This window comes from Clinocottus analis, unplaced genomic scaffold (assembly GCF_023055335.1).
Source record: "Clinocottus analis isolate CAN_PGR_092001 unplaced genomic scaffold, fCliAna1.0.p SCAF_19, whole genome shotgun sequence".
Lineage (NCBI taxonomy): Eukaryota > Metazoa > Chordata > Actinopteri > Perciformes > Cottidae > Clinocottus > Clinocottus analis.
Genome location: NW_027175920.1, coordinates 15,366,520 through 15,384,443, shown reverse-complemented (window position 1 = coordinate 15,384,443; position 17,924 = coordinate 15,366,520). Strand labels below are relative to the sequence as shown.

Here is a 17,924-nt window from a genome sequence, read left to right as displayed (position 1 = left end):
TGAGTCATCTGATTTAATTGATAATAATTTAGGATAGGAATATATAAGCATTCTTTGCCAACATTTCCCAGCTCGTTCTGGGGGACCCCGAGACGTTCCCAGGCCAGCGGGGAGATATAATCCCTCCAGCGTGTCCTGGGTCTTCCCCGGTGCCTCTTCCCAGTTGGACGTGCCTGGAAAACCTCTAATGGGAGGCGTCCAGGAGGCATCCGGATTAGATGCCCGAACCACCTCAGCTGACTCCTTTCGATACGAAGGAGCAGCGGCTCATCAACTCCAAGCTCCCTCCTGATGTCCAAGCTCTTTACCCTATCTCTAAGGCTGAGCCCGGCCACGGAGGAAGCCCATTTCGGCCACCTCGTTCTTTCGTTCACGACCCAGAGTTCGTGACCATAGGTGAGGGTTGGAACGTAGACCGACCAGTAAATGGAGAGCGTCATGGGGCCCGGTCGGGCTCAGCCCGAAGGAACAACATGGTGTCGCAGCCACTCCGTGGATGCACTACCCGCGGGGGGGATCATCGGGGTCGGGTGCAATGCAGACCGGGTGTCAGGCCAAGCAGAAGACCTGGGAGGGCCGATCACCGGCAGCATGGACCAGCTCTAGAGACGTGGAACGTCTCCTCGTAGCAGGGAAAGAGCCGGAGCTGGTGCAGGAGGTGGAGCGCTACCCGCTAGAAATAGTTGGGCTCACCTCCACGCACAGCAAGGGCTCTGGAACCAAGCTCCTGCATTATAATGATTGACTGAAAAAACACACAAACAAGATATGAAACGTTGCAAAGTTTGTAATGGCATTTAAAAATATTGTAAAATATGTGTTTAGTAATAGTAATGTTTGCTGTAATGAAGGAAATGCAGCTGAGCCTCGTCTCTCCTTGGGAAGTAAACAGCATGGCCTCTCAGTGCTGATGGCTTTCAGCTCACACTCTCGTTAAGGTTGTTTTTTTCCCTCACTTCAGACTCCTCTGCCTCTCTGCACTGTCTGTTAGAGCCTAACAGGTACCACTTCATTCCCATAAGTTTGAAATGTTTTTATTATCTCGTAATTATTTCTGTATTGGACCAAATGAACAGCAGGGAGGGATCGCGATGCGCTTTGGGGTGAGAAGGCAGAGGGAACCCTTCCGACTGCTCATCGCTCGGAGTTAAGAGTCTCGTAATGAGACGAGTCAGGCTTTTGGTTTTTCGGCGGTAATTGAATTTAAAGACGCAATAAATTAACTCCCTTGAAAACTATGAATCTGTAATGGTGACATGATCCAGCTCGAGCAGGTGTGTACACAACATCTAATCCCATCACATAGTTGTGTGTAATCCCACCCTCCTGCCTCTCCTGCCATATCAAACAGCTTTTCTCTCATTACATAACTTTCTTTTACAGTTTATCTTGCATCTCTGCAGGAATGATTTAATATTAGTAAAGAGGCCAGTTCAGTTTATGAACATTTTTAAAATGTTTAAATTATTGGAAGTGCATTGCTTCATCTGTAGGCCCCGAGCACAACAATATTGTGTGTCTGTGCCTTTTAAAATAAAAAATTCTGTTTCTGACATATATCTGCTGGGGATGAGTCCACAGGGGTGTGACTCCCAGATCAGCGCTGTGGAGTCCTTACGCTTCCTGGTTTCCACCAGAACCCAGAAGAACCAGAAGACCTCAAGAGGAGCTGAACTTTAGCTCCATCACCCAGAATGCTCAGGAGAGGATGTTCTTTCAACCTGCCAAAGACCAGGATGTTGCACTTCTATGCCGCCATTATTGAGTCCATCCTCTGCTCCTCCATCAGCGTCTGGTACGCTGCAGCCACTGCCAAGGACAAGGGCAGACTGCAGCGCATGATCCGCTCTGCTGAGTCGCCACGAGGACAGTTTCTTTCCAGCTGTAGTCAGGTTCATCAACAAAGACTAGGACGCCCCCCCTCCACCTCCACGCCCACCCTGACTCTGACTCAGGACATGTTCTTACCGTTTACACATCCTTTCACAACTTCTAATATATACTAGATACTTTCTATTTTGAAATGATGTCATATGCTGTGTTCACACCAAAAGCGCCTGCTTTTTCGCCTGATTTTACTCGCTCGACACTTTATGTGGTTAATTTGCTTTTTCGCAACCAGTTGCAGCGGACAGGGGGCGCGGCTTGAGCCCCGTTACCCCTAGTTAGCAGCACATAGCCTTACTAGCCAACTTAAATTTACCCGGTCACGTTCCTGTAAAACGAGAAATACGCGCTGACGAACAGCTGTGTGCCAGAAGGGCGTGACTTAAGACCGAAATGAGTGACGGTCACGTTCAATGCGTGAGACTTGGGAGCCCCGATACCTCAGTCTCTCTGCTCCTCTGCCGAGTCGCACGACTGTGTCTGTTTGGGGTAAACAGGATGTCTATGCAGCGACTAGGTTTACAGATGCGCTCCTTAGCGCCATCTATTGTCAGGGAGTTTGAAAAGAAACCAACGCGCCTCAGACTTTTTTTTTTGCCGTGAGATATTGATTGTGTGGCGTGTGAGCGGGTAAAAACATGAAAAAGCGTGTGTCACACGGCGAAACCGGGAGAGTTGGTGGCTCTGTGTTATCCGTAGTCACTCACAGCTGTGACTCCAGGACGAGTGTCTGGATGAAGCCGCTTCCAGCGCTCATTCAGGCGGACCGGCAACCAGTTGAATTCTGCTACAGCAGGACGGCGGTGACGTCGGGCGGAGCTTCTCTACGCCGATTGGCTTTCGCAACTCAGTCAGCATTGGTCGAATTTTTCGCTAAAGTTGAAATATTTTAACTTTGGCGAAAAAGCGAATATTCGCAACACTTTTTTTGCAACCATTCGCAAGCTTTACATAATTGCACTGTGTTAATTGAGATGCACCAATCACCAAGCCAAATTCCTTGTAAGTGTAGCAAATCACTGATTGTGATTCTGATATTAACCCATGCTAACCCCTGAGTGAGAATATACTAGCATTGCTGTGTAGCCCTGCGGTAGTTGCCCAGATACTTTGTCCACATCTGTCTGCCAATGCAACAGATGTTGTGGTCAATGAACACACATTAGAGTTGGGTTATAGGGGCAGATTACTTACTTTATATTTAACGGCCGAGGACACATTCACAACATGGGACGTACTATTCTGTCTCTGCTATCATTGGACGCTGCTACTCAAACCTTTAGGAGACCTGTCCCTGGTCACCCATTTTATGAATGTATCCTACAGCACTTTTAATATTCGTGTCCTTGTATCGTTCTTCTCCCTGCGGACATAAATAAATTGTTCCACTGTGTGTCTGTGTGTGTGCTCATCACCAGGTTGCTCATTTTCTGACAAGTCTATATGATTAATAGCACCTTTCACTCTTTGGCCTGACACGCAGCTCCCTTCCTTCTGTTTTTTCTTTTTTTCTTCTTCCTCAGCCGGCCAGACGTTTTGTGGATTACAGAAGTGACAGCAGTGGCAGGAGATAAACACACACACACACACACACACACACACACACACACACACGCAGACACACACAAAGACAAGACCGTTGCACACATGCTCAAACACAGATATACTCATAGTAAATTGTGGAAATATAAAGATTACTGAGCTAACACGTACACACACGTACACACACGTATACACACGTACGTACACACACACACACACGTACACGTACACACACACACACACACACACACACACACACACACACACACAGTTGGTAAACAGTCAGACGCACAGAGTGTAAGCAATCACCTACAGATCCAGTGTAAACTGGAGCAGGCCGGACTCGTCAAGGTCTTGTGCTTTACACATGCTGTGTCCTTGGACAAAACAGTGGAAATCGATATGACGACAGGCAGACATGCGGGTTGTGTTGAGGTAAAAACACTCACCCATCGCCAAAGAGACACCGGTTCAACTCCTGACAGCACTGCCTCCGACTTGACCCGGCACTGCCGTGTACACAACAGGCTGTGTTTGTGGCATCAGCAGGAGCCGTCACAGAAAAGAGACACACGGGTTCTGAGTCAGGACTTGCACTTCAGGATTCGTCGCAAAAAAAACGTTTCTGGAGTTCTAGAAATCAGAATTAAATAGAAATGTTATTTTTTTCCCCCCATTCTGGAGTGCCCCTGAGATTATTATTAATAATACTTTTATTAGTATTTGTATTGCTTTTAGTGGTATACAGGGGCAACTGCTCATCAGGAACTTTTTTAATACAAATTATGCTGATGGTGTCCAAAGCCTGCGTGGCTAGCCCTCTGCAATGCAATGTGTAATGTACGTGGTAAGTATGAATATGCATGCATAGAGTGTATCTGTATTTAATGCAGATCATACACACATGACATCTATTGCTTCTGTCCATCAGGGAGAGGGATCCTCCTCTGTTGATCTGTGGAAGGGTTTTACTGTCTTTATTTGGGAGTTTTTCCTGATCCAATGTGTACAGATTGTAAAGTCCTCAGAGGCAAATCTTGTATTTGTGATTTTGGGCTCTACAAAATAAACGGAATTGAAATGAAGACACATTTGATGGCTGACGGCCCGTAGCCCCACTACGGCGTCATTTCACGTTTCAACTTTGATTGGCTATCTGTCAGTGCAAACACTAGCTTGTAATTGACTGCTCTGCAAAAAGAGGGGAGACTTTTCTTTCACCAGCAAACTTGAGAAAATTAATGAAGTGGATTCTATTCTCCAGCGCAGGTTCAAACCCTTTAATGTGGAGGACAGATTGGAATTAAAGCGCCTCGGTGCCCACCAGCCACCGGATCTTATCATCACTCCAGCTTCAGGTCAAATTCACCGTGGGTTGAACATGTTAATCTTCCTGTGGTTTTCAAAGAAAAAGTGTGAGCATAGAAAGTATGCTCACACTTTTGTTTTCCAATTCTGGTGGAGATGGTACTTGGTCGAGGACGGGTCATGAAGATGTGCAACATTCTGATGGAGTCGCCAACATGAGGGCAGCGGGATGATCTGGATAAAGCTGTGAAATCTAAGTACTTTTTACTTTTTACTTTTCCAAACTGTTTCCAATGACGGCTTTCTCAAACGGTTCTGATGTGTGTTCTGTGATTAGAGGGAAGAAAAGAGAAGAAATACATTTCTTTAAAGAGCCTGCCGAGTCCTCAACAGTCATCATTCTCATCACACCGAGCTCTTGATTGTCTCTAGTGCTGCTAAGATGGGACGTAAAGCATTCTGGTCTACAAATCTGAAGGGCTCTCTTTAACTACACGGGCACATGCATCAAATGCATCTGTGTCATGCTAGAACCGTTCTTCCTAAACGGACTGAGGTCTTTTAGTGGACTGGAAGTTCTTTATTGCCTCCATACTCCTTTTGTCTATTCTTTTTGCCAAGTCTTGTGATTGTTCCACCTGCCTTTGTTAACAAAATAAACATCCGATCCTCCTGAGGCTGGAGTCTGTCTCACTTGGGTTCTGGTCCTCTTCACAAAACTGCAGAAAAAGAGGTTAAATCGCAGCATGAAAAATGCATTTTTTATTTCTGGTACTGCCATCCTGAAATAGATATTGTCAACAGAAAGATAGCGCACACAAAAGATCTCGCCCGTGTCTCCTTAGAAATCAAATTATGAATATGAAAACCTTCTTCCTACCTACATTCTACAATATTAAAGATTTCCAATACATCCAGTGATCCCATCATGGATGTCCTCTTATTCAGCTCCAGTTGCGACTACACCAGTTAGAACTCTAAACTGGTTCATAATTATACATTGGCTAGGGTGCATCCTCAAATTTGAGCTTGACAGCAGCCGATAAATCTGAAACCAACACCGCATGCATATTCATAAAAAGAAAAACATAAGCTCCAAAGAACTTGATGTCAGTATGCCCCCATGAAAACTTCCTCTCATCAACAATCTTCAATAAACTCTGAGAAGAGCAATTAGAAATCCCTCCACTGATGATTATTCATCACGGCCCATGCGAGCGTTGATGGTGTGGAAGTGCTGGTGTAATTGAAGATGAAGGGTCGGGCATAAATCCCGCCGCTGAGATAATGAGTGAATCCGGAGCGGATCCATTCATCTCAATGATCGCCATCTCCAACCATGATGGATCACTGCTGGATCCCTCGCTGGCCAATCATAAATCACCGCACAAGCCTTGGCCAACCAAAGCTAATCTGTGAGGTTCATTAGGCGAGTTAGTTAACTCCGAGCTGCTCAACTTGAAGACGACTAACTGAGCCGCGTCTGCTTTGTGTCTGCGGGTTTTTCAGCTGTGAGCGGGTTGGCTGGAAGTTTGCAGAAGGGGTGCGGTAAAGTGATTTTGAGCAGACTGGACTTCCAGGCTCTGCCATCAATCAGGGAAACGGAGGGGGAAAATAGAGGAAGCCAAACACGGCGAAATGAAAGGGAGGCAGAGAAAGAGATCTATGGAAGGCACAAACATTAACAGCTCTGTATTAATCTCACTTTCCCCCCCAAAAAAACGCCAACTACCCCTTCAAGGTCATCCTCCAATCACATCCCAGACAGCTCGGGCATTCCCATCGGAGTGCGCCTCAGCAAACTGACAGGACTTTGCAGGGCGGCACAAATCTCTCCAACCCGCCCACCCTGCAAATGCCCCCGTGTCCATTACGGGGACGAAGTGGCCGGTAACAAACGCAGAGCGTCTGACCTCTTCTGATCTAACGAGCTGTGTGTCACCGTTAAATGTGTCCCCGGTGCCTCGCTCAGGGCCGGCGCTGCCCTGAAGGAGGGGTCCTGACAAAGGTGATTCATGGGGTGTCCTGGGCAGACCGCTGGTCAATCCCAACGACAGAGCACCTGCACCTATAAAAGGCATCCACAAACATCAGTGATAGACAGCACGCCGTATCGCACCGATTCAGAGGTAATGTTATTTGTGTGGTGAAAGTGGAATTAGTTTGCAAGCCCTCATATGTATGCACATGAATCTTTAAACGTGGAAATGATTTGTACGCATACAGAAGAGTACGCTTCCAGAGGACCCAGGGGACACGCACAATTCAATATTTGCAGTGTTGTCGTCAAGACCTAAAGTGAGACCACGTCATGATCAGGACATGTATAGAGACCAAGACAAGATCAAGACTTAGAGGGATTTAGTCATTACCAAACCAAGGCGAGACCAAGTCTAGAACAGACCAGACCAGCAGGAGACCCACACAAACCACACACACTCCTTCCATTAATCAGAAAGAACTACATTACCATAAAAGCACTCACAGAAAACACATTTGTTTTGCCAAATGTACTGTATAATGTATGTATGCTAAGTATACCATGAGAAACGTCTTGATACAATAATCAAAAGTTATTGACGAGGCGTTGGTTTTGATTTCTATGAGCAATACAGCGATGATGTTAATAAATAGAGCAGACGCTGTTTTCTGTCAGCGGTAGTCTTTGCAGACGCACCTGGCGGAGCTCTGCTAGCGGCTGCCCCTTTACTTCCTCGTGTTCCCTGTTGTTTCCCTTCCTCGTGTTTCCCGTTGGTCCTCTGTTTGCTCTCGCTCAGTCTGTGTGTGTTTGTCTCGGCGTGGCACATCATCTCTCTCCAGCTGCCAATCCAGCTGCACACCTGTGGCCCATCCACTCATCAGGCTCCTGCCGCGGCTCCGCCCCCGGCCTTAGGCAGATTGCTCAGTTTGCCAACGTGGTGCCGACGCAGCGTCCAGTTTCCTCTTTCTGGTGTTTGCCTGAACTCTGTATAGTCTTGTATTTCCCCGCGGCTCAGGTCCACTCCTCGCTCTGCTTCCCAGCCGACAGCTCAGGTCTCTCTGCCTGCCCCGCTCTACCACAATCCCTGGATTTACTCTCGCCATACATTTCTTAAATAAACTTGCTTGTGAACTTTTGCAAACCTCTGTCTGAGTTCTACCGAGCAGCAGGAGCAAGTGTGTGAGGTTACTCCTCCACCAGCGAACACAGATGTGTGTGAATCGTTTGAATGTGCCACGAGCGCATTCAGAGAGGTGACTTCCCCAAACAAAGGAAACAAAAGAGGGCAGAAGAGTAAGTAATGCCTGCATGTGTGCTGACTCAGCACAGATAACACAAAATGAGAAAAGTAGATCTACAGAATAAATACTTGAATGGAATACAGAATGCCTGCGAGCCTTACTGCATTATAGAGCATGATGTTTAGAAAGAAAGTCATTTTCCTTAAGAAAACAACATTTCCACCATAAAGAAAATACATTTATTTTTACAATCAACACATGAAATGATGAAGGTACTTGCAAATGAAGAGGCAGTACCACATTTTTACCTCTTTACTTAAGAATTTATTAAACAAATTTGTTTTACCAAAACACTGGCGGCAAGGAAGATTGTGGGATAATGACAATGAATATGAAAAGAATTTGAATCATATCTTCTAAACTAAAAATGCAATCCAGTTTGAATTGACATCAAACACTTTTACAAAGCTTGTTTACAAGATATTTAGCCAAGGCTGGTCGATGAAAGACATGAATGGATGCTTAACCAGTCGCCCAGAGTGGAAGAAAAGAAGTGTCTGACGCTAAAAAACTTCCAAACTGAATTCTGTCCAGCGTGACATCTGAAAATGTTTCTGTTAAAGTGTCTGGAGCTCAAGGTTTGAATGGCGCTCAGTAGACACACCACTCAATGAGCATCAATGTTGGAAATTAACTTCAAAATATAATTGAGCATTTAACCTTTTGGAACCCGTGCGCAAAAACTTTCCCACGCCCATTTCAAGTCCCAGCATGCCCATTCAGACCATATTTTGGCATAAAATATGTAATTTTGCCATTTGTGAACCGAACAACAGTTTTTTGAATGAAACTCCTTCCTAACACACCAAAGCTTTGTTTTATTGTGATTTTTGTTGCAGATTCTGATTCTTTAGGTCCTAATGTTTCCAAAAAGGTGTCTTATTGACGCTCCAGGAGGCTTTTTCGGGGACTCTGGCTCACATCATGCTGGATGTTCATAGTGACGATCGAAATATCTTTTAAAAGGGATTTTTTTTATACATACACATTTTTTACCCAAGACTTTTCTGAACAAATACATACAATAAAGACAAGTACTGGAATTAATTTGGGTTTTTACGACGACTCTAAAACACAGGGAAAAACACTCAAACAGTGAAAAGGAGGTCTGGAGCCAAAATTGGTTCTGCATTAGTAAATTCAAGTGATTTTTATTCTTTAAAGCCATATATATATATATATATATATATATATATATATATATATATATATATATATATATATATATATATATATATGCACACCACACTACCACCAGCACCATGTCATTGGAACCTTGAGCACTGAGTCAGAAAATGAAGTCTGTACTCAAATATGACCCTTTCCCCTCGTGGTAGATTGAGATCCTTTTGAGAGAAACCTGGCCTCAATGGTGTTTCATGCAGAAATTAGACATAACAATTAATCTCTCTTCATTCAGAACTGATCACATATTTAGCTAATTCTGATTAATGGAAAGCAAAGCGTATTGAGAGATGAGATGGCACATTTTTCTGTATGTCATCTGTGCAGCAACTGGAAGAATGAGAGGTTTAAAAAAAATAAAAAATACAAAAGTTAAAAAGAAAGAAAGGGTGAAGCAGAGAACAGGACAGCATCTATGTGAGCTGTCATCAAGAAAAATGATGTTGCCACCAGAAGGTTCCGCCAGGACTTACCCACAATTCACAATGGCTGGCTGCGCAATAAGTGTTTATCAATAACCCGGGAGCCGGTTGGATGAGAGAGGACTCCCATCTCACTAAATGACCTCGGTGTGTGTGTGTGTGTGTGTGTGTGTGTGTGTGTGTGTGTGTGTGTGTGTGTGTGTGTGTGACAGACTGACAAGCCTAAAAGAGAAAGGTAGTGGTTGGTAAAGAAAAGGTGGACATGGTGTTAGAGAGTAAGTGAGGAGAAACAAATGGAAAAATATTGAAACAGGAAGAAACGGCTTTCTGAAGCATCAACTAATGTTTCCACAACAATTATTGAATCAAAACCCAATCATTAGTGCAGCTCATGCCAAATCTGCATAACTAACAAGGATGCTGCAGTAACACACACACACACACACACACACACACACACACACACACACACACACACACACACACACACACAGGCTTTACTTTACACGTGTGCACGCTCGGCTTCTTTTTTTAAATGTGCAGATGTTGCATTCCAGAGACGTCCGAGTGACTCTGCAGCGTAAGAGTCTCTCACCGTGAAAAAGTCTTGCCAGCAGAGTTTCTCTCTGCCGCACGTACCTGAAGATGGATGCACACCAACACTTCGATAGATCTGTTGATCAGTGTGGTCGCATATCCATGTGCTCAGGGTTATGGCTTTCAAAATCCACTCGTACGTTTCTCTGTTTGAAATTCAAGGAAAAGGAAATTGGGGTCCCTTCGATGGCCACTGACACGTTGAACAGCTGAATAATAGAGGGACTGAGCTGTTCATGAGACACCAGATCATCAGATGAGAGGGTTACGAAAAGACAAGAACCAGACACTAAACAAAAAGACTGAACAGCTCCTCGTGCCTTATGAAGGAGACGTGGCGGGGCCTTTTGCATGGCCGTGGTTTGCATGCCACAGGCCCATTGTTTCATTATCAGGACTAATTCTAAAGCCTGTTTGTACTTAAACCTAACTATCGCGGAAACGTCCACGGTGCATTGTGCAGGGGAAGTGATGATAGACCACAAAGCATTCCAGGTGGAGTTCACTCTCTCTCTCTAAGCCCTCACAGGGTCGATCTCACTAAAGTCTACTTGACTTTTCAGAGGAATAGAGTGCCACTTAAAATGGCAGCGGGGATTCCCCCGAGAGGTAGTTCCAGGGGAAGTCAAAGAGGATTGTGGAAACTACTACTGAAATGCACCCTGATTGATTCCATACACACCTGGCCAACAGGGCTCTTTCCTACCCAGAGTGCAGGCATGATACCTGACAGCAAATCAGGGCAAAGGGGTGGAGCTTCGGTACTGGGGCAAGGCGCACAGGACCTGTCAATCAAACGAACACGCCCTAAGGTTTTTCTTAAAATAAAGTTGTAACATTAATATGTTCAAATGAATATTGATATCATGTTTGTATGTTGAGTACAGAGCTGGAGTCTGAACATGGTTAGCCTAGCTTAGCATAAAGGGCAAAACAGTAATCCTGAATGTCAAAAATATGCCTCCAGACATCTATAAAGCTCACTAATAAATTGTATCTCCTCTGATTAATTCCCTAAACTGTCACTTGTATAATATGTGTCTTTCTGCATGATGTAAGAAACAACATGATGACGAAGATGCTATTTTTATTAACGTCAGACAGATCCAGTCCAGTCTTCGTGCTAAGCTTGGCTAACTATATCTTGACTCCAACTCTGTACGATATGAAACTAATATCCATAACTATTTTAAAATTATGTTTTAACATTGCCGTTACTCACTGTGTTACCATCAGGAAATGTATCATACTTCCTGAAAAGTTGTGTTTTCCTCCGTGAAACTAGATTCTAACACTTCTTTCAATCTAAACTGCTCAAACAGCTGAAGGCAGGGGTGTCCAAAGTCTGGCCCGCGGGCCAATTACGGCCCGTGGCCGGATTTTATGCAGCCCGCAGCTTCGATCTTTTAATATATTATTTATTGCCCGCCAGCTCCGTCAGAATAAATAAATCATAAATCTTTAAAGATGTAATTCCTTCTTTCACCACACGGTGGCCGTACCATTCTAATGTCATCTGGCTCTGCATCTGTGCCGCCGAACCCTTTTCCAATTATTTCTGCCATGAAGACGGCAAAAAAAAAGAGAAAAGTTGACGGTGAGGGCCATATTAATTGCTAAACATTGCAAACCTTTTAATAAAGGTGCGTTTATTAAAGACTGTGTCGTGATAAATAATGGTGGAGAACATTTGCCCCGAGAAGAAGCTAGAATTTCTGAGTGGGCCTGGAACGCAACACCGTGGCACTGAGAGTTGAGGACGTAGCGTCAGATATTCAGGAGCAACTGGGGGACGGACAGCAGCTTTTGATTATTATTTCTCATTAGCCTGCGATGAAAGCACCGATGCATCGGACACTGCACAACAACAGATATTTTTAAGAGGAGTTGATGACAACATGAACGTGACAGAGGAGCTGCTTGACCTAAAATCATTAAAGGGCAAACCAGAGGAACAGAAGTATTCGTTTGTGAAGCTGTTGATGACACGTAACTGCTGTAACGTCCGCAGTAATGACGACGTTGGTCTCCTTAACTCACAGGTTTATAGCAGCAATGTTCACATTCACGTAACGGGGCTCTTTGCTAACTGTAGCTCAATGCGGAACAGCTAGCAGGCTCACGTAGCATCCCCCACACTCACTACAACAACAATACACGGCACTTCCTCCAAAGCCACGCCCCCCCCCCCCTCTGCTCCACCAATCACAGGCCACAACCCTGCTAACAAGCACGCTGCTTCCCTGTGATTGGCCGGAGAGAGTGAGAGGCCCCTGACCGACACGTGATCGAAAAATTGAGTGTTTTGAATGGTAACATGTCACTATTCTCAGAGAAAACAATTGTTTTTCTAAAAAGATCTTGTAAAAGACACGGGCAAAATTCACTTTTTTTTAAAGTTTAATGATAACAGACCACTTTGCATTACTTTGAACTCCTGTTTAAAATGTTCACGAGGCAACGTTATTTCACTCATAGAAATGTAAGGTATTCTATACAGTTTGTTCATTGTTATCTGACTCAATGAAATGCAGAATTGGTTACATTATATTATATTTGATTACATTGTCATTTGAAAAATAAAATTAATTGTGACAGTGAAAGTGTGTATTTTCATGTAACTTTTGTGGTTAAAAAAAATGTCAAAAGGAACTATTGGCTCCTCGGTATCTCTACTTAATCAAATGTGGCCCTCTTTGCAAAATGCAAAACGTGTGGCCACCTCTGGCCTAAGGGAACACTTAATCATCACAGTATAACACTAACTCAGATCAACTTCTGCGTTATCCATGTGATTGTGAATTAATTTCACCTGCTTTGGTGCAAATGAATGCGGCAACAGCAAGACAATCTCTGTTTTGCCCTGAATGTTTCTAGTTTTGTGTTTTGTTCGTCTGTACTGGCAGCATGCGGCGGCACGAGCAGTCCATTCAGGTGGCACCGGTCGTCCAGCTCCTCCAGGAAGGCACATCTATACGAGACATCGCAGGAAGGTTTGCTGTGTCTCCCGGCACACACGCTGAGCCACATGAGGAGTTGTCAGGGTAAATTTCACGCAACTTGGATCTGCCTTGATTTTGGTTTCACTCTGATTTTGCGAGTGATTTTTATTCCAAAATGGATTTTGGTTTCCATTGATTTTTGTCATTTTGTTCTTAAAGAATTACAACATAAAGATATTAATATACATCGAGGTGGGAGATTGAAGTGTTTCCCTTCATTTTTTTTGAGCAGTGTTAATTTTTTGGTGTGAAAAACACAACCAGAGGCCCAAACAGCTACAAAAATCTATTTTGGATTTGCTAAGCTTATCTGTCTTCATGTATTGTTAAATTGCTTCCACTGAAAAACACACACACTTTACATTTACACACATATAACTTGATTTACTGTGGACAACAAATGTCACCTAAGCACTGAAGCAGATCAATTTCATGCGATCAACAAAACTCCCGAAAACGTAAAGAAATTTAATAGAGACAAAGTGTGCTGTACTGTCCCACTCAGCTCTGCCTCTGCTAGGACACACACATCCACACACACACACACACACGCACACAATCAGAGACAGACAAACTAGCAGGCTTGAGCTGGCCGACCCCTCTCCACAGACCAAACTTTATCATAAGTCGCCTTTAATGGGAAAACCAATGACAAGCTCAAGGAGAAGCCGTGGCCCCAACGAAAAACAATTTACGGCCCCAAAGAACAAAAGAGAGAGGGGGGAATAAAAGACAACACGGAAGAAAGAAGAAAGTTGTTCAAGTGTCGGCAGGGCCCAGATATCATTTGAAATAGTTACTGAGTGTTGTATTTCTGTCAGGCAGGACTCAGGACGACCTTGAGCAGAGAGGCCAAGGCTAGCTGGAGTTCTGAGAAGTTGGGACTGGCAGGTTTAAAACAAGAATACGCTGTCTGGTGTTGTCAGGCGAATGCTGAACATGGGAGCCCTTGTGGCTGACATTGCCAGAAGTGTGTGATAGTTTGGAATGTTCGTAAACTTTCACTTATGAAAACAAAAACCTTTTATCAGCTTTAACCCCACATCAGTGTTCCAATAATTGGTCTTAATTACACATATGTATAATTGACACTCATTCTGTAATAACAGCAGGACAGTTGAGTGTCTGTGGTTAGTTCAAGTGTCTGTAATTGCAGTAGGACAGTTGAGTGTCTGTGGTTAGTTCACACGTCTGTAATAACAGCAGAACAGTTAAGTGTCTTTGTTATAATCAGAAGTTTTTCAATGTCTCCTGTAAACGACTGAAACGGATTCATCTCGTCTCAACTGAAAACTGAAATACTGCTGAAAGAGAGACTGTTGGCCGTGACAGTAGCTCATGGAAACGTGATGTCCTGAATGTGTCTTTGTATTTCGAGGTGCAGTGGTACACTTCATCTATCTGATAATTTGGTATTGGTTACTTGCATGTTCAGAATACACATACTATACTTCAAAACATTGAATGTAATGTTTTCTTGTAGATTCAACTATCCAGTAAGATATGAAGTTGTTAAACTTAGTCGTTAAAGCTCCACCTTGAAGACTTGAGACAAAATGTAAGTAAATTGTTGTTCAAACTTCTATATTTGTATGCTACTTTTACAAAGGGATGCATATTTTACTTAAGATAAAGATCAGAGTACTTCTTCTACCTGCACCAACATTCTCAATTAGAGAAAGGCCGAGGAACCACAGAGATGTGCTGTCTGCAGTGGAAGAGATCTATCACAGGAGTGAGAAAAGAAAACCTCCAGATCTCCAGCTAAAATCACTCCGGGTTGCTGTTCTCTGCCTCGCTGTTTCCTCGCCACTCACTCGACCTTCACTCTCCCTCCCCGTCTCTCCTGTTGCCGATTGAAGTTTTGTTCCACTGACAAGAGAACAGATATGCATGCAGATGGACTAGGAATAGAGAATGTTTTTGAAACACACAAATGAGAACACAAACACATGGCATGGGAAAAACACACAGAATATTATATTGTATTTATTTCACATGCATTAGCTGCGTTTCTGCATTGAAATATAACGCATCCAAACAAATGTTAGCATACACATACATAGCGTTAGCTTACTATTCCCTCTGAACACTACCGGCAGCACCAGGCGGCGATGTCCAGTTCTGCGAAAGTGTCTCTTGTGTTATTTTAAATAAAGGTTAATGCACTGTACGGTCCTACGACCACTTAAAGCGCTTTTACACGACATTCACTCATTCATACATCAGGATTAACTCACTAACAAACTATTTATGCAACCTGCTCACACATATATGAGCAGCTCCAGGAGCAGCTTTGGGTTAAGTGTCTTGCCCGAGGACACATTGATATGGACCATCGGAGCCAGGGATCAAACCACCGATTCTTCTGATTGAAGGACAATCCGCTTTACGAATGAGCCACAGTCACTCCTATTGCCATTCAGGCAAGTGTGTACAGGATTCCCTCTGCTGGACACATCACATCACAATGGTTGGAAAGTCTCACCGTCGTAGAAGGTACCAAATAAAAGTGTTCCACAATGTGAATGAACCTGACGATTCTTAAAGTCTTGAGCCTTAAAATAGTTTCTCAAAAGGATAGCAAATACCCTTTCATGCACACACACACACACACACACACACACACACACACACACACACACAGACCTTTCCATTTCCCCAGACCTTTCCTCATCCTCCCCAGCTCCTCAGATCAGTATGGATGTGAAGCCAAGCGCTGGGAGGGGAAGCTGAAACGGTGCTTTGGAGCTCCACACTTGACAGACCACTGCCTGGGGCTAAGAACGAGTTAGCAGCCTCCTCCTCCTCTTGCTGCCCCCCCCCCCCCCCCCACCCCCTTCACCCCTCTCCTTTACCCCCCCTCCCTCAAAGTCTAATCTCTAGATCTTTACCCTCTGTGCCCGTATCAAAGCCTTCAACCCGGGAGAAGGAGGCCGGCTGTCCATTTAAACGGCGACCTTCTGGTGGGGTCTCTCAGCAGAAACGGAAAAGGTAGTGAGGTGATGGAGGAGGAGGACATCAACAAAGGCCATGGAAGTGCAGTAATGGACAACATGGATGTTGAGTAATGGAGAGATGAAATGGAAAGGCACTGGGTTAAACTTGGGGGGGGGAGGTGGCCAAGAGTCTGCACACGGGGAGATCAGGTAGGAAGAGGAGGGTGTGTGTGTGGGGGTGTGGGGGGGGGGGGTATCCGTGTGAAAACTCACTGTCTGTTTTTAATATTCCCAGCAGAGAGAGAAGCTGACAGAAAATCGATCTCTTCATTTTTTCTCTGATATGAAAGAGTTAGACAGTGCGCCGAGCTTCAAGTTCTCTTTCTCCCTCTGCCACCTTGAAAAGCATCTCGTCTCTCATCTGTAAGTCGTGGAGAAAGAAGCGTGTCTCAGTGAACAGCTCTGAAGAATGAGAATGCAGGGGGGAAAAGCAGCATCCTGACTCTCAAACGCTACCTCATGCCGCCATTTCCTCTTCATTCCAGAGCCCTGCTCTTTTCATGCGCACTACTCCAGTACTGATTGCTTGATTTGTTTTCATCCCAGTTTAATCGCTTTATGAAACTTAGTTTATTCAGTGTCCCCTGAGGAAACCTCTGGGAAGCGCAGGGACTGGTGGGTCTGGATTGTTGGTTCACTGCCGGCATGTTCGCAGCACACATGGAGGATCCCTTTAGAACCACAGGCGCTTGCTGACAGCGGCGGGGAACCTCATCACAGATTGTTCTGTCACAGTACTTCTTTGTTCTCCTTAATATGAACCTTTGTTTCCCTGCAATCTAAAACAGAAGAACACAGAGATTAAAGCGCCACACTGGAAAGGTTTTGGTGTTCATAATGAATCAAAGCAATGAGTAATAAATTCAATTAAATTGTAATATTCTACTGAGTATCAATTTCACTTTCAGCTTTACTTTAATTTGTTATGTGGGGTGAAGCGTAATGAGACAACAGGACACGTCCCGCACAAACAGACTTCTGCATTATGCAGTGTTATACCCTGGTCCAAGTCATATCATTCATATGCTCCTATAATCCACATCCAGCATTTATGTTCAGTGCGATGCAGGAAGTGGTGTGATGATTACATCACAGTCAGTGCTCAGGTGTAATCAGGACTGGCGTGTCCTTCATTGAACCAGAACCACAAAGCGTGACCGAAAAGTGAGAGATATCTAGTAAAACATTATAGATAATATAAGAACATATATTTTTTTAGATATATAATATGCTGTGGCACACACAATCAAGGCATAATAAAGCATCCCTATTTTTTTCATATTTTAAAATTGCAAAAATGATGAATGACCAGAATTACATGTTGGTATTGTACATTTCACAAAACCAGGGACAAGTTGGGTCTTGAACCAATTATGTTTCATAAGTGTTATACAGCTTTTTTGCACTTTTGCCATTTCTAAACTGCGTTCCTCGCAATAGGCAAAGGCAACAAAGCTCCTTGGTTATGTTCAGTAAAGGTTTTTGGGTTACAATAAGTTCCTTCTGCTGTCACACAGGACACAAACACGCTCTCCTGGGTGAAAGTGTCTCCTGTGTTATTTTGACTCGTCCACACGCCGACCTTCTGCCCCCACCACTTTGTTTGAACCTATTTCTGAATTGCCCAAATTAAACTTTATTGACAAGGCATAATATTGTATAGAAACGTGAGGCTGGAGAAACTCAGAAACTGTGACGCA

General features: G+C 44.1%; 1 protein-coding gene across 1 annotated transcript in view; it reads left to right on the top strand.

The window, feature by feature from the left end:
• The first annotated feature begins 535 nt into the window (after positions 1-535).
• The window catches only part of LOC137789745 (ectonucleotide pyrophosphatase/phosphodiesterase family member 7-like), a 40,422-nt gene continuing 23,033 nt past the window's right edge, over positions 536-17,924 (top strand). The window contains exon 1 of the mRNA XM_068583513.1: positions 536-704. Coding sequence (XP_068439614.1) covers positions 536-704 — 169 coding nt within the window. The remainder of the gene's footprint in view (positions 705-17,924) is intronic.